Source organism: Petaurus breviceps, unplaced genomic scaffold (assembly GCF_028583685.1).
Source record: "Petaurus breviceps papuanus isolate PSGF00001 unplaced genomic scaffold, PetGlider_PUasm1.0 175, whole genome shotgun sequence".
In the NCBI taxonomy this organism is placed as follows: domain Eukaryota; kingdom Metazoa; phylum Chordata; class Mammalia; order Diprotodontia; family Petauridae; genus Petaurus; species Petaurus breviceps.
The window spans coordinates 23,128,992-23,152,846 of NW_027185764.1; the positions used below are offsets into that span (position 1 = coordinate 23,128,992).

The window sequence follows — 23,855 nt, forward strand, 5'->3', positions numbered from 1 at the left end:
CTTCACTCTTAAAACATATGGGAAGCTATTTTATTGTAAATTGATAGAGCAGCAGAGACTACTAAGGCTACCCTTTTCCTTGACACAGGCTCCCTGGAAGGACTGGATTAGTATGGCTAAGCAGTTTTTTGTAAGAGGGTCTTAGCTGTCATGAAATACACCAAACCAGATTGCTGCTCATTTCTCACCTTGCTGCACTACTTTAGGATTTCTCTGACTTCCCCACCAGGCCCCAGAGTCAGGTACCTTCCCCACTCATCCCTCTATGCCCTTCAGCCAACTTTTCAGCTTTCTTTTGTGCACTATCTTCCCCCATTATTTGTGAGGGGGAAGGTACTTGGGGGCAAAGACTATCTTTTTTCATATTTGTGTCCCTGGCTTGAAGCACAATGGCTGACCCATAATAGAAGCTCAATAGATATTTATTGACTAACATCTGAGGGCCCCAATCTATTCCAAAGAAACAAATTCTTCCAGGACTGTCTTGAACCAAGCCAAATGACACCCTAATGGGAAAGAGATCTTAGGTCTCTATTGGACATAGAAGCAATTGCTCAGTAGGTGGGAAACATGTCTCCTCCTTGGTGCTACACAGATACTTTCCAGTGTCATGCTATTGAGAGATGTCAGAGCAACAGAATCTAGTAAGTTTCATAAGTCTGATGTCACCAAACGTACTGGTGTTTTTGTTATGACAGTGTACCCTCACAGTCCTCATCCCCAGCCCTGCCTCCACTATCCAGCAATAGAATCCTCAGTTACACCAAAGAAGACTACTTCAACAAAGCAAGCCAACACACTGGCCAGCCATGTCTGACATTATTTCCCTTTACGTTATTTGCCATCGATGCTTCTTCCCCATTGTGACCTTCCTACCCCAAAGCAGGGAGAAGCTTTTGCTGGAATAATTTCTTACCAATCAGAAATCCCCATATGTAGTAGAAAAAGATGAAAATAAAGAGTTCAAGAGGATGTTCCCAGGCTAGTAAGAAGGCTCTACTCTTTGTTTGCAGCTAAAGGATTTTTAATTTTTAACTTCCTAAGAAAGTAGCCCTATATTTTTACCTTGAAACCAAGTTCCTTTTCCTGAGAATAGGTGTTAAGACAGCTCCAAACTGGTCAGTGTAACTATTAGATTTGCTGGTTTGTAAATGGCCTATTTTCAAATCCTATAACACATACATTTTAATTGAGTTCTAGTTAGTGTAGGAAAAATCACCAAAATAATGAATATGGATGCTTTCTTGAATTTTCCAAGCTGATTCCAGTGTTCAGAAAGGGAAATACATCACTAATTTCTCTGGGTGATTAAATTTTTCTGTAGGCATGTGTTTGTTTTGTTTTGTTTTTAATTTCTGTAAACATGTACCTCATGTTTCCCAGGGGCCCAGGAAGTGAAAGGTACCCATACTTGGAATTTTTTGTGGAAAGGAGAGATGTCTAATCTGATACACAAGGTGGGATCTAAGAAAGTGACCTCATGGAAAAAAACAGGTCTGGCAATCCATAGCCTTTAGGGAGAGAACTCTGATATTTCTCTTTCTGAAGGCCTGTTATGGTTCACTAGATAGAAGCTGAGTCTAGTGATTATGGTTTGGAGAGTTATTAATATGATCTAATGAAGCTGGAAGCAGTGGCCTTGTTGCCACACACTCAATTTTCTTACCTAATTGGCCCACTGGGCCATAGGATGTTTCAGCAGTGCTTTCAAATGTATTAGTTAAGATAAAGAGGAGCCAAATATAGCTGACTTACCTGCGAAGACATATATCTCTAAGGTGATCCAGATACATTATTTTAAAATGCTACTGATATGTAGTATCATATAACATTGTTCATCAAGCATAAATCTTTACCACATTTCTCTGACTTAAATGGTGAAAAATCACCCATTATGACATTAATCTGTGGTGGAAATGAACACTAAAGATGAAATCATCAATTTAGTTCTTCAAAAAACTAATTTTTTTCAGTCACTAATGAGAGATTATCAAATGCATTTTTAAAAGCTGACATGCAAAAATAACTGATCACAGTTTTTAAAAAGTTTTTTCAACTATCTCTGCCTAAATAAGAATGGCCTTGTCTGAAAGTAAAGGAAAATTCCCCTCATTCAATGAAATCCATTCCTGAATTTCTTGTGATATTGTTAAAAGAAATTAAAATGTTCTCTATCAAAATAAGAAATAAAATTATATGAAAGTAAAAATATCAATTGAAAAAACCTTCGTAATGAAAAAGGAAACATTTCAAGAAACCCAGTAGTAGTAGTTTATATTTATATGGCTCTTGAGGATTTATAAAGTGCTTGTTCCCCATAGTAACTCCATAGGAATAGGTAGTTCATATATATTATTTTCATTGTATGCGTGAGGAAACTGAGGCTCAGAAAAGTTAACTTGCCCAGTCATACATAATTAGTAAATCAGTCCAAGACTCTTTTTTCTATAACATTTATCTTTCATTTGTACAGTGCTTTCAAAGTACTTCTGTAGTATCTTATCTGAACAGTAAGCCTATTAAGTGTATTCTAACATATTACGTTGGGGGTTTTGAGGGTGGGGTTAACTATATTGATATAAATTTACAAGCTATCAATAAATACAAATGATCAAATAGCATATATTTTAATAACAATTTATTCTGCATTCTCTTTTGAATCAATTTGTGTATTCATAAAATTTTGTTACATTTATTGAATATATTTCAATCTTGTTAAAATTTGTGCATGACAGAACTTTTCACATTATCTTATTTGATGGTTTATGAGGATTCTTTGACCTAGGTAGAATAGGTGGTAGAGATGTAATGTTATGAATGGAAGAGTCTCAGTCCCTATCTGGACAATCAAGGGATTAAACTAATCTCAGAGAAGGGCCTCCTGACTCTAGATCCTAGGATATCAATGGAAAAAATACATTTTAGAGATATTTCATTATCTTAGTTTTTAACCTTAAAATAATAGATAATGTAAAAACTAACATATTGTCCATCCAAAGATATAAAATAGTCCGGATTGGTAGATAATCAAAAATCGTATTTTGCTTCAGAATGCATTTACATATTTATATGAACATTTCTCATTTAAAAATTCAAAAAATTTTATATAAAATTATCTTGTCCAGCTTCTCCATCTTATTCTAATTTTCCATGTTTGCCATTCCATGCTACAGAGATCACATTTCAAAAGAAACATCTGTTTACAAGCAGAACTTCCCTTTTCCTCAATTTATTTATTAATTAGAGGAAAGTGGCAGTAACAGAATAAGGATATCAACAGGCAGCAAAGGGGGTGCAGTGGGAGAAGTGTGTTGGATTTGAAGCCAAAGGGATCTGGTTTTGAATCTCAGCCTTGTGTCTTCTTGCCTTTGTGACCTTGACCAAGTTGATTCATTTCTCTGTACAGAAAAAAAAAGGGGGGGGGGGAGATTAATATAGATGATGCGAGATCCCTTTCTGCTCAAAGTCTATGATTCTGATAACATTATGAGTTTCCCTAAATCAAAATCTCATGGTTGGATGAGACCTCAGAAGCTCTCTTATCCAATTTGTATTGGAACAACAAGTGTTTAGTCTACAAGATACGTACAAAGAGTCATCTAATTTTTGCTTGATGACCCTAATCTTTTAAATGAATATTTTATCTTTAATTGGCTAGGCACTTTTTTCACTTTCTTTTCTTTATTAAAATAGATTTTTGTAATTTTTTACTTCTACACCATCCACACTATATTCCTCCCAGAGAATGATCCCTATAACCAAGAAAGGAAAAAGATAAAAATATAGCAAAATCAATCAACAAATTGAAAAAATCTGATGGTATTTGTACCTCTGCAAAGTCGAGGGGGAGAGGAAGAAAATCTCTCCTATTTCTTCTTGAAGGTTAAGCTTGCTCTATAATTTTGTACCAGTTCATGCAAGTTTTTGTATGCTTCACAGTATTCATCATGATCATCTTTTCTGAAAACACAGCCTCTTCCTTTATATTCAAGGATTATAGTTTAGCCATTCCCCCATCAATGGGTGTTTGCTTTGCTTACAGTACTTTGCTACCACAAAAAGTGGTTTACATACCATAAATATTTTGATGTATAGAGTGCCTTTGTTTTTCTCAGCAATCTTCTTAGGGTACATGCCTAACAGTAGAATCTCTGAATCAAAGAGTATGATATTTTAGTCACTTTGTAGAATTTCAAATTGCTTTCCAGAATGTTCTCTTTTAGTGAGGGGGGGATTGTGAAATGTCTTCATTTACCCAATAAGAAACAATTAACCAAAACTAATCTTTTTTAGGACAGTGAGTGAATAAGGAAGAATGAGAGGAGATCAGTTGCTACTTTGTAAAATGAGGAGTTTGGACTAGATTATCTCTGACAGCTCTTTCAGCTCTAAATATCATGTAATTTTGATTACATAAAATTAAAAATATTGTCCACAAACAAAACCAATGTACCCAAAATTAGAAGGGAAAAAAGTAGGAAACTGGAGGGGGGGGGGAGATTGCAGCAAGTTTCTCTGAAAAAGGCTTTATTTCTCAGATATAAAGAACAGATATATTTCTCAAATATAAAGAGAAATTTATAAAAATAGGACCCATTCCCCAATTGATAAATGATCAAAAAATATAAACAGGCAGTTTTCAAAGGAAGAAATCAAAGCTACCAATAGTCATGAATAATGCTTTAAATCACTAAATAATTAGAGAAATGTAAATTAAAACAACTCTGAGATATCACCTCACACCCATCAGAGTGGCTAAGATGACCAAAAAAATGACAACTGCTGGAGGGGTTATGGGAAAATAGGCACACTAATGACTAAATTGGTGCAACTGTGAACTAGTCTAACCCTTCTGGAGAAAAAATTGGAACTTTTCCCAAAGGGCTAGAAAACTCCACATACACTTTGACCCACCAATACAACAACTAGCATAATAAATACTTTTTATAGAGTAGGCACTTATTAACATTTGACTTGTAAAAAGATGGGGGCAAATTTTGTTTAGGAAAATAGCCATGTTGCTAGTTGGCTAAAGAACAACCTTTAAAATGTCTGGTATTCTTAATAGCCATTTTAAAATAGATTTCTTTGGCTTGTTCTTGGGATATCATTAGGGTAGAGAATTGCCACTGTAGATATTCCTCCTCCTGGTACAGTTAGAGTAACTCTTCTGTGTCTTAATAATCTTAAAAGTAAAAGAACTTGCACCCAGTCACATAGCCAATAAGTCAGTTAATAAACATTTATTAAGTCCCTGCTATATACCAGGAACTGTGTTAAGGGTTGGGAATATGCAAAGGCAAAAGACAGTCCCTGCCCTCAAGAAATTCACAATCTTGGTATGAGTCAGATAGGACTTGAACTTTGGTCTTGTAGATTCTGAACCTACACTGCTTTCTCTTGGTTCTCATCCTACCTGAGTCATACTCCATTGTAGTCAGGTGCCATAATATATGTGTTATTCTTCGTCCTTCGTTCTCAAAGAGGACCATGACATCATGGAGATGATGCCGTGACATGGAAGTGACACATTGAGTTGGGCAGGGCTGTGCAGTCACCAGTCTCACTCTCTCCTCTGGAGCCATCTGGGTCCAGTGGCAAGATACAGATCCGGATGATTGGAGATGGCCCTGGATTCAGTAGCCGTTCCTAAAATAATGAACTCAAATAATGTCTTCTAACTTTGTTTCCAGTTCTTTACTACCACAAAAGATTGTCCATCCCTTCTGACTCCCTTTTTGCTGGACTGTCATCTGTCCTTATCCCATAGTGTGGTCTTCTTGCCTCCAACCTCTCTCCCCTTTATACATCTTCCACACAGCTACCAGACTGATATTCCTAAAAGAGAGGTTTGACCTTGTCAGTTTTTTGTTCAAGAAACTTTGGTAGCTCCCTATTGCTAAGTAATCAACTGGTTGCTCTCTCATACACAATAAGACCAATAAATTGAGAACTATTTATGGAATCAGAATAATGTACATTTTTATAAAATAATAGATTTAGCTCTAGAAGGAACTTTAGAGATCACATAATCCAACCCCTTCATTTTACCAATGGGGAAAGTGAGACCAAGAGAAATTCAATAACTTGGCCAAGATAACAGAGCTAAGATTAACTTTTGCCTTTTGACCCCAAATCCAGTGCTCTTTCCATTGCCCATACTGCCTATTTGTTGCTTCTAGAATAAGGTACAGAATCCTGTTCGGCACTCAAGACCAACTGATCTTTACACACTGATTTCACATCACTCCTCTGTCACCCCATTTTCTCTACGTTTTAGCCAAACCAGCATACTTTTAATTTCTTGTATGTGGCATTCTGTCATCCATCATCACACCTGTGTACAGGTTGTTCTTCCATGCCTGACATATTTTTTCTCCATCTTTCCACCTCTAAAAATCCATGCTTCTTGTACCTGAAAAATTGTTGTTGTTCAGTCATTCATTCATGTCCAATTCTTTGTGATTGCATGAACCGTAGTACACTAGGCCCTTCTGTCTTCCATTATCTCCAGAGTCTGTCCAAGTTCATATTTATTGCTTCCATAATACGATCTATCCATCTCGCCATCTGCCTCTCCTTTCCTTTTGCCTTCAGTCTTTCCCAACATCAAGGTCCTTCCCAATGAGTCCCATCTTCTCATTATGTGGCCAAAGTATTTAAGTTCTAGCTTCAGTATTTGTTCTTCCAGTGAATAGTCTGAATTAATTTCTTTAAGTATTGATTGATTTGATCTCCTTGCTATCCAAGGGACTCTCAAAAGTCTTCTCTAGCACCACAATTCAAAAGTGTTGATTCTGTAGTGCTCAGTATTCCCTATGGTTCAATTCTGAAATACATACTACTACTGCTTACATAGGAACCTTTGTCAGCAAGGTGATGTCTCTGCTTTTTAGTATGCTATCCAGATTTGCTATAGCTTTCCTTCCAAGGAGCAAGAGTGGTTTATTTTGTTTTGTGTTTTTATTTCATGACTGAAGTGGCTATCTACAATGATCTTTGAGCCTAAGAATATAAAATTTGACACTGCTTCCATTTCTTTTCCCTCTGTTTGCCAGGAAATGATAGGACCAGTTGCCATGATCTTAGTTTTTTAGGGTTTGGGAAGGGGTTTGTTTTTTATGTTATGCTTCAAACCAGCTTTTATGCTCTCCTCTTTTACCCTCAAGAGGCTTCTTAATTCTTCTTGGCTTTCTGCCATCAGAGTGGTATCATCTGGATATCTGAAACTATTGATATTTCTTAATTCTGACTTTTAATTAATTCAGCCTGATATTTCACATGATGTACTCTGCATATAAGTTAAATAAGGTGACAGTATACAGCTTTGACATATTATTCTCCCAATCTTAAATCAATCAGTTCTTCCATGTTTGGTTCTGTTGCTTTTTGACCCACATACAGGTTCCTCAGAAGACAGGTAAGATGATCTGATACTCCCATCTCCTTGCGGACTTAGGACTTGTGATCTACATAGTGAAAGGCTTTAGTGTAGTTAGTGAAGCAGAAGTGGATGTTTTCCTGGAACTCCCTTCCTTTCTCCATAATCCAGTGAATGTCAATTTTGTCTCTAGTTCCTCTGCCTCTTTGAAAACCAACTTGCTCTTCTGGTAATTGTGAGTTTACGTGTTGCTGAAATCTACCTTGCAGAATCTCAAGTATAATTTTGCTGGCATGTGAAATGAATGCAATTATTCAGTAATTTGAACATTCCTTGGTATTGCCCTTCTTTTTTTTTTCTTTTTGGAAGGGGGAGGGGAAGGCAGTTGGGGTTAAGTGATTTGCTCAAGGTCACATGGCTAGTTTTTGTGTTGTGTCTGAGGCTGGATTTGAATACAGGTCCTCCTGACTCCAGGGCCGGGGCTCTATTCACTGCGCCACCTAGCTGCCCTGGTATTGCCCTTCTTTAGGGCTGGGATGTAGACTGATCTTTTCCAATCCATTGTCTACTATTGAGCTTTCCAAATTTGCTGGCATATTAAGAACAGCACTTTAACAATATCATCTTTTAGGATTTTAAATAGCTTAAGTGGAATTCCATCACTCCACTAACCTTATTGTTAGCAATGCTTCCTAAGTCCCACTTGACTTTATTCTCCAGGATGTCTGACTCTAGCTCAGTAACCACACCATGATGGTTATTGGTAATGTTAAGATTTTTCTTGTATACTTCTGTAGCGCCAATGCAATATTTTTAACACCAACCATGACCGTAAATATTCCCACATGGTGCTTGATCACAAAATATAACAGGCTCTCCATGTATAAGACAGGAGCAAAACATTTATTCTGACACCAGAAAACCAAATCCCAAAACCAGTAAGCCAATTCCATCATAGTACCATGTTTCCCCAATAATAAGACCTCTCCCGAAAATAAGGCCTCCCCTTATTGTGTAAGATTCCTCTAAAATAAGCCCTCCCCCGAAAATAAGCCCTATTGAGATTGCTACTGTAGTGAAGGTGATCCCCTGCGCTACACGCTACATTACGGTACCCTCTGTATGCACCGTTCCCCCCCCCCGCCGTGAAACACACACCGCGCTCCGAGCTGCATCCAATCAGAGCTGCAGCAGTGAGCGCGTCATCCTGTTCTTCCCCAGTGATTTGCTTGCTGGTACATTTTTTTGTTCACATTACCTGTTTATTAAAATTGCTGTCAAATGTTCATTAAAATAAGCCCTCTGGTGTTTTTCTGTCCAAAAAAATTAATAAGACAGTGTCTTATTATCAGGGAAACACGGTAGCAAGAAAGTTAATAAGTTAATAAGCCACAACAGCACAGAGAGCCACAGTATCCTTTAGCCTTTCCACAAACCAACATTTACTCACATGTCTAACTGCTTCACTGCCATCCTCTCTCCTCCCACCATCTAGCTATTATGCCTCCCAACTTCCTGTGGGCTCTGCTCCATCCTTCCACAAACTCCCACCACAGGCTCCATGTGATTACATTCAGCCTATTAGGAGGCAGAGTATATTTTTAAAGCAGGGAAGGTCTTCAAATTCCCTTAGACTCATTAAGGGGTAGGGAAGATCTTCAAAGTCCCAGTACCATTACTTCTTTTGTGTGTTCTTGCCACCTCTTCCTAATTTCTTCTGCTTCTGTTAAATCCATACCATTTTTGTCTTTTAGCATACCCATTTTGCATTGTTTTCCTTCTTTCCTTAGCTATTTATAAAAACTCATCCGACAGCCATTTTGCTTTCTTACTCTTCTTTTTCTTTGAGATGTTGTTTGTTGCTGTTTCCTGTGCAGTATTTCAAACCTCTGTCCATAGTTCCTCAGACATTCTTATCTATCAAATCTAATCCCTTAAATCTATTCATCACTTCTACTTCATATTCATAAAGGATGTTATTTAGTTCTTACCTGTATAGTCTCATGATTTTCCTTACTTTCTTCAACCTGAGTCTAAATTTTGCAACACAAAGTTCATGATCTGAGCCATAGTCAGCTTCATGTCTTGTTTTAACTGACTGTATAGAGATTTTTACACCTTTGGCCGCAGATTATACAGCCAGATTTCGATATATTGACCATGATGTCCATGTGTAGAATCACCTTTTGTATTGTTGAAAAAGAGTATCTTAAACCTATACCAAGTAGCTGCCCCATCCTGAAAACTTACTTTGCATATATATTTTGTGTTTACTTATATAACTATGTGTTGTTTCTCACTAGTGAAGTTCTTGAGGGCAGGGATTATTTCCTTTGTGTCTTTGTATATCCAGCTCCTAGATATAGTAGGTGCTTAATAAATGATTATGAATGAACAAAAGAATGAGAAACTGCTTCTCTTAGATTCTTTATCTGAAATTGACTTTAGTATAAAACAACTAAAAGAGATTATCTCAACAGCAAATTAGAGCTGTAAACTGATCAAAATATTGAAGAGAAAAGCAAAGCCCATAAATCATGTTCAAAAGTTGCAAATTCATTGTAAATGTTCCAAATCATTTTAATAGCTTTATTCAAATGTGACTGTTTTACATATGGGAAAATACTGACAGATCAAATAAAATGCTAGTCATGGAGAGTTAGTGTTAGAAAAGGAAAGAGAATTCAGATATTGAAAATATAGATCAAGACTGACAGAGGTTAGTCTGAAGGTTCATATTCAGGATTGAAATGAAGCAAGATATTCATAGAGAGCAGGTAGGTACCGTGGATAGAGACTACTAAGTTTGGGAGTCAGAAAGACCTGAATTCAGATCTACAAAATCACACTACTTGTGTGACCTCGGCCAAGTTAGTTAACCCTGTTTGCCCTAGTTTCTTCATCTGTAAAATAAGCTGAGAAGGAAATGGAAAACCACCCCAGTATCTCTGCCAAGGTCTCCAAATAGGTTCATGAAAAGTCAGACAAGACTGAAAACAACACAACAAGATATTCATAGACCACTCAACAGTTAACAAAAGGAAGTTTACTTAGCTATAGAATAGAGTATATTCAGCAAGGATACAGAATTGCGTCAGTTGGCTACAACTTCCCTGCCTTTATTGACCATGCTGGCACACTGGTAAAGCTGAAAGAGGAGTTCTAGACTCCTTAGGATGACTTTTGTACTTAGACCACCAGAAGGTACATCAATGGGGCACTGCCTTAGTTCCCTAGACCAGTTAACTTTCAAAGACAATTTTAATACTTTTCCATACTTTTTTTTTTAAGGGAAAAACTAACTAGTTTTAGCCTTAGAGTACATGACAGGGACTTTAGTATATGTTAGTCTTGCTACAGGGCATATGAAGTAAGTCCTATGCTTACTAACTCTCTCTAGCATAGTTTCAAGTGGCAAATTATGTATTTTATATTTTAGTAATTTCATGTTGCAATAGCAAAAAACTTTTACTTTAAAAGATAAAGCAAAGAAAAACTGAAAAAAAAGACTGCATTTATTCTGCCTTAAAAGACTTTTATGCTCTACAAAGAATAGCATAAAATTTATTGTTGCATATGGCCACCCTAAAAACCTAGTAGAAATACAGTTACCCAATAGTCTTCATTTGTCAACATTTATTTTGAAAATAATAATGGAAAAAAGGGATTGCAACTAATTCTCTGGTATTTTACTTTGGAGCAAATCAAGTATAATGTGGAGAAATTGAAGCTTAAAATATAAGATGAAAATAAACAAAGAAGGGATCATTTCAGTCAATGAAACAGTTTCTCCACCACCGCCCCTTTAAAAAAAAAATCATAAGTTTTGAGGGGTGGGGTAGACATCCTTTGAGCAGAGGGAGAAGTTCCAGGTAAGGTACATGAATATCCTGCTTTTCCCCACCATCAACCAGCCCTCAAATTTGTTGTTTTGTAACCATGGCTACACTATGCCCGTGTTCTCCTCTAAAAGGGTGTGTAACCTATTCTGGTTTAAACTGGCACGGCAAATGGAATTCCTCACCAAGCAATGGATGGTACCACATATAGCAATTACTTATTGTTGAACCAAAATGATGATTTGGGCATCCTCTATTTTAAAATAATAATAACCCCCCTTAAATTTACCCAGCATCTCAAGATCGCTTTAATCTTTGAACCAAATTCCTTTCTTGAAATCAGCTTGTTCTCTGTGAATAATATACCTCTGACCTATAAAATTTCAACAACTTAAGCTTTGTAAGTCACCGTTGCCAATACTACCTAGGTGCTGAACTACTGAAATAGGAGCTACTCTACACTCTTTTAACTTGTATTGATTTCTCTTCCAACTTGGGCATCTATTCAGTTTATAAGTATATTAGGACCAGAGAGTTCTATGGGTTACAAGAGGCAGGTAGCAGCACTCATTTGTTGCTCAGTTTCAAAGTGCATGTGCTGTAGCCAAAATAATTGGATTAATAGCCGAGAGAAGCTGGAGAAATGGATTTTCCACTCTCAAAGAGGCCAGGATTACTGAGTTTCTTTTTGAATTTGTTTCTATAACTGTATCTTAAATAGTGAAAACCTGAAGTATACACATTAAGCTTTCAGGCCCTTCTGAACTGCTTTCAAGCTATTCTGAAAAATTATGTTTATACTAATTTTATTGAAAAAAATCATCTGATCCAAGTTGAGTTGTTCTAATTGAACAAATTTTCAATAATTTAACTTGAGCTCAAAATTTCACTTAACTAGAGAATCTTAGTACTAGAATAAACCATTTTGTATCATTTCATAGATGAAGAAACTGAGTCCCAACAAAATAAATTGGCTTGCCCAAGATCACATGATAAGTTAGCACTAGAGCTGGAAATAAGAATCCAGGTCTTCTGACTGCTAATCTAGTTAATGCTTCTTCCATTGCATCAACCTGCCCCCAAAGTACCATTTTCACAAGAATATAAAAGCTTTGAGTAACACTCTTTCCCTTATTTGGAAAGTCATTTGAAGAGCAGTCTGACTATATCCTGTAATAAAAAATGTACGAATTGGACTTCTGTAATATAATAAGCACTCTGTGGAAAACTGAGCTACAAGCTAGGGGAGATTCAAAGCGTGGTGGTGGGTGGTGGTGGTAGGGCTTTTCTTTGAGACTAGGTCTCCCTACCTTTCCCAGGACCACTCATTGGCCAATTCCTCATAGCAAGCCTGCCTTGCTCTGTTTTCTGGCTTCTTTGCCCCTCTCTAGGCAGCCTGGTAGCCCTGCTGCTCCTGGGAGTTCACCATGTTGGTACCAGACTTAGGCAGATACCACATTGCCTTAGCCCTCTGCAGCTTTAAGTTGCCAAAACTCAAGCAGTCCCCCAGCCTCAGCCTCCCCAGTTGCAGGGATTATAGACTTGCTCCACCACTCCTAGCCAAAGTTTTACCCTGCCCTCAAGGAACTTCTGTTTCTAATTATGTGATGTTGCATATTAAACTGAGCCTCAGTTTCCATAGCTACAAATAAAATGAGGAAAATCCTTGTTCCAGCTGCCTACCTACTGTTTTTCAGCTGTGTCCAACTCTTTGTGACACCATGGACCATACTGTCTAGAGGTGTTTCTTGGCAAATATGCTGGAGTAGTTTGCCATTTCCTTCTCCAGTGGTTTAAGCAAACAGGTTAAGTTTGCCCAGAGTCACACTGATAGTCTGAGGCTAGATTTGAACTCAGGTCTTCCTGACTCTGGGCCCAGCACTCTACCCACTGAGACACCTAGCTGCCTATTAAGAATATTATAAGAGGGGCAGCCAGGTAGCACAGCGAGTAAGAGCACCAGCCCCAGTGTCAGGACGACCTGGGGATCCAAGTGACGGGCTCAGACATTTAGCACCCACCCAGAAACACCTGGCCGTGTAACCTTGAACAAGTTACTTAACCCCAATTGCTTTAAAAAATATATATATTATAAGGAGTCTGAATGCAGATTAAAGCATACTATTTGCTCTCTTTTTTTTGTTTAGTTTAGTTTTTTTTTCTTTCTCATGGTTCCTCCCATTCATTCTGTTTCTTCTATACAACATGACTAATGTGAAAATATGTTTAATAAGAATGTATATATAGAACCTAGATCAGATTGCATGCCATTTTGGGGAGGTGGGAGGGAATGGAGGCAAAGAAAATTTAAAGCTTATGAAAGTGAATGTTGAAACTAAAAATAAATTAATCTATTTATAAAAAAACAATATTACATAATAAAATACTATCTCCAAGGAAATTTGAATCACTTGTGAGAATATTGATGCATTATTTTAAAATAATAAATGAAAATATTTATTATACTGCATCTCTTATTCAAACTTCTACCAAAGGGTTCATCTTATCCTGAAAAGAAAATGTATAAAAGATCTAATTCAATGAGTGTTGGCTATTTTTTCTCACTCATCTCCCTCCCCCGCATTTTTTTTCCTTGTGTAAACATCTAGAAAAATTAAATACATCCAAACTAGAGTAATAAACAGTATCATGGCTTAATTTGGAATGTTCAATATATTTTTATATATTCTTAATCACTCAGGGTTGTTAGGAGAAAATATGCAAAGGATAGCCAAGAAGGTGATCTTCAAAATACCTTAAGAAATATTTCCATCTTTCTGTGGCAGAAAATGATTACTCTGGTATGCACATGTAATAATTATAGGCAAAGTTTCTGAAATTTACATAAATAGGGGAATTCTATGGAAAATTTGTTACAAAAACGCTGTTTTTGATTAAGAAATTAGAGTAAAAACAATGATGTCACTTAAAACCTCATACTTTTTATGCTTCTAACCCCCCCCCCCACGTTGTCGTTTTAGGTTTATATTTAAGAAAATATCAACATTATACTTGTCTTATTATCATTACCTCCATTTCTGCTGTAGATATGGACATTTTTGAAATTATGATTATAACATCTGTGTTGGCTGTGTTAGAACAGGGCAAAAAATACCATTGACAACCTGGGGGGAAAATGGTACCATTTCATGATGGCATATGTTTCAAAGGATGAAACAGGACATAGATTTTGGGGATTTTTTTTAAAGCTTTTCCACTCTAATACAAGCCAAAGGATTTAGTAGTTTCTATGACAGTGGAACTAAACAAAAACAAACGAGTAAGTTAGCTAATGATTGGTCTTTTTTTTTTTTTTGAAACGGGAACAATAACCCCTCACTTGCTTAAACACCAAGACACAACCTTAACCTTAGGGACCTATACTCCATATGAGTTGTACCTTCACGTAAATGACTTGAGTATCTGCAAAGCACACCATTTATAGTAGTAGTAGGTCATACCCAGCCCTTAGGCCCCTGGAAATGTGCCAGTGCCACATACAGCATGACAAATAGAAGTGCCCTTATTCAACCAGGTGAGGAAGTAAATGCTATTAATTATTTTTAAACCAATACCCTTTACTTTCTAATTGGTTGTAGTTACACTTATATGTACACAGTCTAGGGACCTCTGTTATATGCAGTCAATTCATGCATAAAAATCTGTGAGTATACAGAGTTTACTTTTTAACTGATTTTTATTTATTTGTTTATCAGAATGTAGTGGAACAGTTCAATCCTGGGCTACGGAACTTAATAAACCTAGGGAAAAACTATGAAAAGGCTGTTAACGGTAAGTGTTTATCACTTTCTTTCTGACTTTATATTTAACAATATAATGTTTTGTACATAGTAGGTGAGCAATAAATATTTGTTATTTAATTATGGTAACATGGTTATATTTAATATTTTAAAATACTCATCTTTTAATTGGTAAAAAAAAAAAAAAACTAAAGAAAAAAAGGTTGATTTCTGCTGAGTCCAAGAAGCTAATTTCTTTGGAAATAAGAAAATTATATCTATAACAATGCTCTTTTGATATGGCTCTAGTTTTTATATATTTGGCATAAAACTTATCTTCACCTTTCACATTAGCTCCTAGTGGAATTATGTTAACCCCCAAAGATTTTTTTTTTTCACTTTAAATCTTTACATATTCCCAAAATTTTCCACTTTGGAAATTATTAAATTTTTCACAGTCATGGAACTGGAAGATGTTTTTCAATCCAATAAAACATTTGTGAAATCCCAACTATATGTAAAGCCCTGTTTTAGACATTAGGGATGCAATGATAAAAACAAAATAGCTCCTGCCCCTTAAGAATTTATTCCATCTGGAGAATAAAAATTGTAGTATCGTAGGGAACTGGAAGAGAGCTTAGTGGACATCTAGTTCATTTACCTTATTTTACAAATGAGGAAACTGAGACCAAGAGAGGTTATATATCTTGTTCAAAAAGCCTATTTAGTGTCAGAACTAGGACTAAGACTTAAGTTTCCTGTCTCTCAGTCCAGAGGGCTTTCAACTACAACATGCTATTCTTATTATTATATAAGTAAGTTCTTGTCTTTAGAAAAAAAAAATCCCTGTACGTTTTATTTTTAGCCTGAATCAAAACTCAAAACAAGTGAATCAGTAGTCATTTTCATATTATTTTCTTGAAATTATTTCCTACACTTAGTGGAATCTAGGTTTTCATATCAAAACAAAGCAAGTTCAATTTTAAATAAATTGGAGTTTCATGACATGTGTTTATCTGTGTGAAACAGTAGTTTGCTACATCTGAATCCCTTACTCATTTTTTTTTTAAAGCAATTGGGGTTAAGAAACTTGCTCAAGGTTACACAGCCAGGTCTTTCTGGGTGGGTGCTAAGTGTCTGAGCCCAGGATTTGATCTCCAGGACACTGGGGTCGCTGTGCTACCTGGCCGCCTGTAATGGAAATGCAAATTTAAAGATCTTCCCTGCCCCTAGGCTAAAGTGCACCTGGAGCCTAGGATGGGAGGCTTGTTTTTCAGTAGATACTTTTTGATTGGGCAGTGAGTCAATAAGGTTGTTATATTCTCTGAACCAGGAGAAGGCTATATAAGCCCTGATGTGAGGCTTTGTTTTGGGGGGCTCACTTTGAGAAGTGTTCTGTGATTTGATCAGATGAAACTCTGGGAAGCTGGTTGTTGAGAGCCCCGCCCCCCCCAATAATGGTTGGACAGTTTGGAAACTGTCTACTTGATCTGTTTCTATCTTGATAATTCTGTCTGTATACTCTGAAGTTCAGGATGCTGACCTTTTTCCCCTGAACTAGGTAAAGGATACATATTTGACTGATTAAAGTAAGCTTGCTAACCCATTTTGAGTTGCTTTCCTTTAACAAAGCAGATCCAAGAACCTGTGTTGGCAGCCACCCTGGGGACACTTGGGGTGCTTGCTGCTACACCACCCCTGAATCCCTTACTCTTAAGAGATTTTACTGAGGAATTCAACAACTTTCTAAACAGTTGTATTCTTTCTTTAAAAAAATTACTATACCTTTTTTAAAATTACATTCTTCTATCCAGATATCAACAAAGGAAACTTTAAGTAAGCTATTGAATTAAGATGTGATCAAAGCAGTTCTCCTTCCCTGGAAAATGTATCCCCAAACTATCCAGAATCCACTTTTTCCCCTTCTTCCCCTCCCCCTCATATAAGTTTTATAAGAAAACATATAATAACTAGAAGACACATCTTCATATGGTATAAAATTTGAAGATTTTTTTGTGTGTGTTATCATCTTTTTCATATGTATAAAATTTCCATTTTCTTTTCTACATGATTTATTTTTGGTTATTTAGCCAAAATGGCAAAGACCAACTTTGGAGTCAGGAAAGCTGCATTCAAGTTCTGACTCTAACACATTATCAGTGACTATGGATGTCAGTTTCTGTTGCCTGGGTTATTCAAGAAGCAAATAATCTCTTCAGGCCTAGTTTTCTTTTAATGTTTTGGTATTTTTGCTTTTATGGGTAAGCTCAGATTTCCAGGTCACGTGAACTGCATCCTCAGTGCCATTGCTCTTCAGAGCACATTATCCCATTCTCTCCTGAGTTTTCTGGTGGGTACCAGTCTTGTGTTATTCAAATTTCCTTTCCTTTGCATTTGAAAATCTTTCTCCTGTTCACTTACAGAATTTGTTGTTTCTGAAGTAAATTGTTAAATATTACCACTATGTATCTTGGAGTTTGTGGCCTTGGGTTTGTTTTTGTTTTTTTCTGAAGGCATTCTTTCTATTAGTCTTTCCTTTTCTCTGTTCAGAAGTTCTGGGAGGTTTTTTGATATTATTTCTTGGATTATGGTGTTTAGGTTTTTTGGACTTGTCATGTTCTTCAGGGAAACCTACAATTTTCTACACATCCTGTCTTCAATCGATATGTTTTGCTTGAATTTGAGAGCATGTTTTCTTTTAATGTTATGTTTTTTGCTTTTCTCTTCTAGATCCTTCACTTCTGTATTGTATGTAATTTGCATTCCAAATCAGTTGTCCTTTCTTTGTTTCTTTGATGAGACTTGCTATCTCAAATTCAAGTTTTTCTATTCTACGAATTGTTTCTGCTATTCAGACCATAAATTCTGCTCTCATAATTCTCATTCCTTTTAGCCCACTCAGGAAAAGTATGTAGTGGTTCCATGTTATCAGATTCCATAGGGTACTCTGTCTCATCAAGTGTTAACATTTTCCTTAATTTTACTGTATTTATTCATAGATGCCTAAGCTTATTTATTGAAGGCCATATTGCCTTTTACCATTAATGATTTCCCTGTTGATTTATCTACTCAAGGTTGGGTTTTCTTCCTTCTCAAATCTTCCTTAGGTTTTTTTCTTTCTCAGGTCTTTAGTAATTTCAGTCCATTTTTTTTTCATTATTTTCCCCTATTGCTCACTTTCTGACTCCCTCCCCGCTGAAGTGGTTTCCCTGGGTACTGACCCTTAAAGCATATCAGCCTCCTTCTATAATAGGTAATTCCCAATTCACCAGACTGAGGTTGGGGACAGAACTGGTCCCAGATAGATGCTGAACTCTTTCCCTCAGGCTTAAGGTAGAGTGCCATGAGTCCACACATGGTATCCTATCTCATTTCCTTTTCCCCAGTTTTCTGGTCCAATTAATCAAACTCCTATCCCTTGCATTTTTTTGCATCTTAAGATGATTTCAGTCACTTGGAGTTTGGATCTTTAAAACTCTGGGAGGAAGTTGTGAAGGGGATGGGGGGGAATTAGGAGATGGGGTTGAGTTTTATTACAAGACCAGACATTTGATTCACCCCGTTTGCTCTGCTCCTCCACTCTCATGCAGCGATCTTTTCCTGCATAGATTGCTTCCAGGAGCTAGTTAACGAAGCCCCAGCACATTTTTACAGCCTGGAGCCTGGTTCTCTGAGGCACTGTGAAGAGGGAGGAAGGACCAGAATGTGTGATTAGGTTTTGTTGCAAGTCTGTGCATCAGATTACCTAATACAGTTTTGCTGCCAGTAGCATGGTGGGAGGTGGGGGAGGTACTGAGTGAGCTCAAAGTAGGCATTATTGGAACACGGACTTTTTTTTTTTTTAACCTTCTTTTCGGTTTCTAGACCATGGCTAGATAGATAAAGTTGCTTTATCTTTCATGCGTAATTTCCATTTTAGAGACTTGAGTGATTGTGAGGATCAAAGAAAATGCCTAGTCCTCTATTGAGCTGATCATATGACCCAGAAATTCCCTCCCTCCTTTCTCAAGGAATTCATCACCTGGCTACAGTTTTCTTCTCCAATTCAGTCATAGTCCTCATTCTCGGGAGATTAAATTATGCATTTTGATGTCCCCTCACACATCTTGGCCTCCTAGTTCCTCACAAACTATCTCAGCCATACACAGGAATAGTCATACCCTTGGTCTACTATCACCCATAATTGCATCTTTGCAATTCCATTCTCGTGCTATAACCTCTCATTCTTCCACATATCTCTCTGCTTCACTCCCATAGCTATTCTTCACCCTTTTGCCAACCTGCAGTCACTTCACCCTTCTCTTCTTTCTCAGAATATCAATCCTACTCAAGCCTCACTTTTCTCCATTTGGAATCTTGACTCTATGGGCAAGCAGTTCAACCTTGTACTATTGTCTATCCCAGAATGCCTTGATCCTATGCCTTATTGAACCTCAACCCTGAGCTCCCCATCACCATCTGTCTTTTCTCCTTCCACTGGTATGTTGCTGAATGCTACTGGAAGCCTTAGATAAAACCATTCCGACTGGGACCATTACAAACTTGTGTTATTCTATCTCTGTTGGATCTTCACTATTGACTGCCCTGCAGTCCTTTTGTTCTTCTCCATCTTCTCTCTCCTCACTTCTAACCTGCACCATTTCCCCTTGAGGGACAGGGAACCTGCAGCCTCAAAGCCACATGTGGCTCTCCTATGTCCTCAAGTGCATTCTTTTCACTGAATTGATTTGTTCTGTGAAGTTTGGATTCAGTCAAAGAGCTGCACTTCAGGACCTAGAGGGCTACATGTGGCCTCAAGGCCACAGGTCTCCCACCCCCATCAGAGGAGTTCACCTCATATAATAATTTGGCAACTAAAACTCCCCTCTCCTCAGTTCTACACCTCACACTCCCTCAAAATTAACCTTCATTCTCTCTTCCTTTGTGCTAGTCCCTGAGAAAAGTGTTTATTCTCCTTAAGGCCAAGCTTTCTATTTGTGCCCTTGAACCCATCAGTTCTTGGCTCCCCAAAGAGATGACTCTCTTCAAATACCCTCTGACCTCTAATGTTCAGTTTCTCTTTATCCACTGACTCCTTCCCTCTTAGCCACAAATATATCCAGATCTTCCCCATCCTTAAAAAAAAAAAACCTTTACCTAACCTTTCTATCCTCTCTTGTCCTCATCCTGTATCTTTTACCTTTCACAGCCAAATCCTTAGACAAAGCGGCTACCCTTGTTATCTCTATATCTTTATTTACCAGTCACTTTTCAACCCATTGTAATCAGGCTTGAATTCACTTGAATGAAACTGCTCTCTGCAAGGTTATTATTAATCCCTTTACTAGCTCCAGTAACCTTTCCTCAGTCCTAATCTTGATTAACTTCTCAGCAGGATTTGGTATTGTTGACACACTTCATCAATACTCTCTCTTTCCCATGTTTTTCATGACTGATCTCCACTAGTTCTCCCTGTATGATTTCTCTTCACTCTCCTTTACTGGATTGCCATGCATGTTCTACTCTGTCCTGGGCTCTCTTTGCTTTAAGTGATATCATCAGTTACCTTCAGTTCAGTCCCCTCCCAGTTTGATTTTTTTTTTTTATTATTAAAGGGACCATCACTTAACTCACTTCTTAGAGTCCTATTCACTGAATGGGCATTACCTCACTCTAAGTGAGAACCTGAAAAGGCCTAAACCTAGAAGGACCAGGGTCTCCCATTGCATCTCGGGCCATCTCCAGTCATCCTGATGAATATCTGGTCACTGGATCCAGAGAACTCTATAGGAGAAAGTGAGGCTGGTGACCTTGCAAAGCCCTCCCTCAAATCCAAGTCAACTGCAAGTCATGTCATCATTCCCTGATGTCATGGTCCTCTTTGAGAACAAGCACAACAACAGCAACAAAGTCATGTCCATGTAGACAACTCCCAAATCTACATATCCCGTTCCTCATCCCTCTCCTAAGCTCCAGACTCACATCTCCAATTTCCTGCGTGGCTTCTCTACCCAGCATCCCATAAGTATCTCAAACTCAAATAGAAGTCATTGAATTTCACCTCTGACACACCCTTCCTCTTCGCTTCCTTATTTTTGGGGAGTGTATCATTAACCTTCCAGTTACTCAAGGTCACAATTTCAGTCATTCTCCCTTCTTCACTCTCCTATACTTGCCTCTATTCAGTTTCTAGTCTTTGTCTTATCTGCTTCTACAACATCCATCCCCTTCTCTCCACTCACACAACCACTACATTATCTCAGGACCTTATCATCATTGCCATAGTCTCTTCGTTGTTCCTTCTCCCTCCAGTCTCTCCCCTTTCTAATCCAACCTCCAGACAGCTGACAGTGATATTCCTAAATGATATATTTGACTGTGTCACTCAGGAAGCTTCAATTGAGAAAGAATACTGGCTCTGGAGTCAGAAGATCTAATTTCATCACCGGCCCCAGAGTCGGGATGACTTGGGATCGAATCTGGGCTCTGATACTTGGTACCACACCCAGAAATAATTGGCCATGTAACCTTGAGCAAGTTACTTAACCCCAATTGCTTTAAAAAAAATTAAAAAAAAAAAGATCTAGTTTCAAACACTGTCTCTGATACATATTATCTCTATGATCCTCGGCAAATCACTTAACCTCCCTTGGCCTCAGTTTCCTTCTGTGTAATATGAGGAAGTTGGACTGTAGCCTACAGGCTAAAATATAAACTCTGCCATATGGCATTTGAATCTCTTTTCTGACTAACTCCAGGTTATGTTTCCAGATATAGTTCACATTATTCCCTTTAAAGCATTCTGTGTTGTAACCAAACTGGCCTACTAGAGACATTTCATCTTTGGACAAACTGTATTCCATGCCTGATTAATCATCAGTTAATCAATGAGCATTTATTAAGTGCCTTCTGTATGCCAAATCTGTTCTGGATACTAGACAAAGATGAAAAATGAAACAATCTCTGTTCTTACATTCTATTGGAGATGAACATATATAAATGTGTATCACCAGCCTCAATCTCCTTTCCCACAGAGACTATAGGTATTATTCCTATATAATTAAGAGGCATTAAAATCTTGAACAAAAATAATTTTGCCATCATTCTATATGGAGCCTATGAGGCAAGTGAGAGTTTAAATGTTGTTCTGAAGAGATTGTTAACTGTAATGACTGAAGAGAGAATGGAGGCAAAAAAGACTAAAATGATTCATTTCCTAAGAGAACTGGGTTATAACTGTTGAAAAAAGACTTTAATTTGTATTCTGAGAGAATCAAATGTTGGGACAGTATGCCCAGAATTGAGAAGTCAGCAGTTGTAGTGATGTTTAAAGATAACTTTGCCTGTGATCTTTCTCATGGTTGACATTGCAAATAATTATTTATGTCTTTGTTGTAATTGTATCTAACACTGTTAATAAGTAGTATAGTCAGTAAACTTGATGTTTATTTAAGCCGAGGCAATTAGGGGGTTTGATAGACAGAGATGAGCAAATGTTTATAGGAAGAGAGGTTATTCTCTTATGATTTGGGGACTCAGAGCTAACTGTATAATGAGAAAGATGTTGCAATTTAATAATTAATGTAGACAGTAGAACATGCCCCTTTATTACCTTAAAGTCTAAGGTAAGAATGAATAAGTAACATAAGCTAGTGGGGGAAGGAGAGAAAATGAATGAGCACCCTACTTAGGCTACATGAATGTGGTCAACCCTAAAGTCCTGCTTTATAAGTATACAGAATAAACATAAGGTAGTTAGTAAGGGAAGACCCTGTAGCACCAATGCAAAATTTGTAACACTGAGCGTGACCATAAATATTCCTGCATGGTGCTTGATCACAAAATATAACAGGCTCTCCATGTAGAAGACAGAAGCAAAACATTTATTCAAACACCAGAAAACCAAATCCCAAAATCAGTAAGCCAATTCCATCATAGTAGCAAAGAAGTTAATAAGCTACACCAGCACAGAGAGCTACCTCATCCTTTAGCCTTCCCACAAACCAACATAAACCTAGCTAACACAACAGGTGGCAAAAAAACAACTTTTACTCCAAATCAGACAGACTCCTTGTTTGAGTGTCCTCTCTCTCCCACCCTCCCACTGTCTCTCTCTGGCTCTGACTCCCAGCTCCCTGTGGGCTCTGCTCCACCCTTCCGCAAACTCCTCCTACCACAGGCTTCATGTGATTATATTCAACCTGTTAGGGGGCAGAGTTTATTTTCAAAGCAGGAAAGGTCTTCAAATTCCCTTAGGCTTATTAAGGGGCAGGGAAGATCTTCAAATTACCATTACCATTACAGACCCTAGCAGCTGGGCATTAGAAAATGGGTGTTGTGTGCACAATGGTATTGTTGCTGCTTCCTAAAGGAAATCAGGGATTCTCTGAGGTACAAGTGAGGCAGGAATACATAGGCAGGGAGAATGGTTAATGCTAAGGCACACAGACGGGAGATGGAATGGTGTGAGGAACATAGTAAAGTCCAGATTGGCTAGGCCATAAAATGTAGGGAAAAGAGTAATGTATATTAAGGCTAAGGTTGGGACCAAATTATAAAGTGCTTTGAAATCTAAATAGTTTATATTTTATGGTAGAGACCCAACTTTGTGCATCTTTTGTACATATTACAAACTCCCCACCTCCGTAGAATGAATGGTCTTTGAAGGTAGCATCTGCTTTATTTCTGTAGCTTTGTCTTCAATGCTATGCCTTGCTCATACTAAAAAGTAACTTGGCAAATGCTTATTAAGTTGAATTGAACTTTTCTTCTGGGTTTCTCTTGTTCTTTGCCAGAAATTTTCAGTGCCTCAGCTGACTGTCACAAAACCGTCAAGGTTTTGTTGTGAACAAGACCCTTCACTGAGAGTATCAAGAAATCTGGGTTCTGTTTTTATTTCAGCTGAGTCTTAGTTTG

The 23,855-nt window shown here is 37.5% G+C and overlaps 1 protein-coding gene across 1 annotated transcript in view; it reads left to right on the forward strand.

Annotated features, from left to right (window-relative positions):
- Window positions 1-23,855, forward strand: part of BAIAP2L1 (BAR/IMD domain containing adaptor protein 2 like 1) — a 140,756-nt gene that overhangs the window by 19,837 nt on the left and 97,064 nt on the right. Inside the window, exon 2 of the mRNA XM_069084884.1 lies at window positions 14,937-15,012. Coding sequence (XP_068940985.1) covers window positions 14,937-15,012 — 76 coding nt within the window. The remainder of the gene's footprint in view (window positions 1-14,936; window positions 15,013-23,855) is intronic.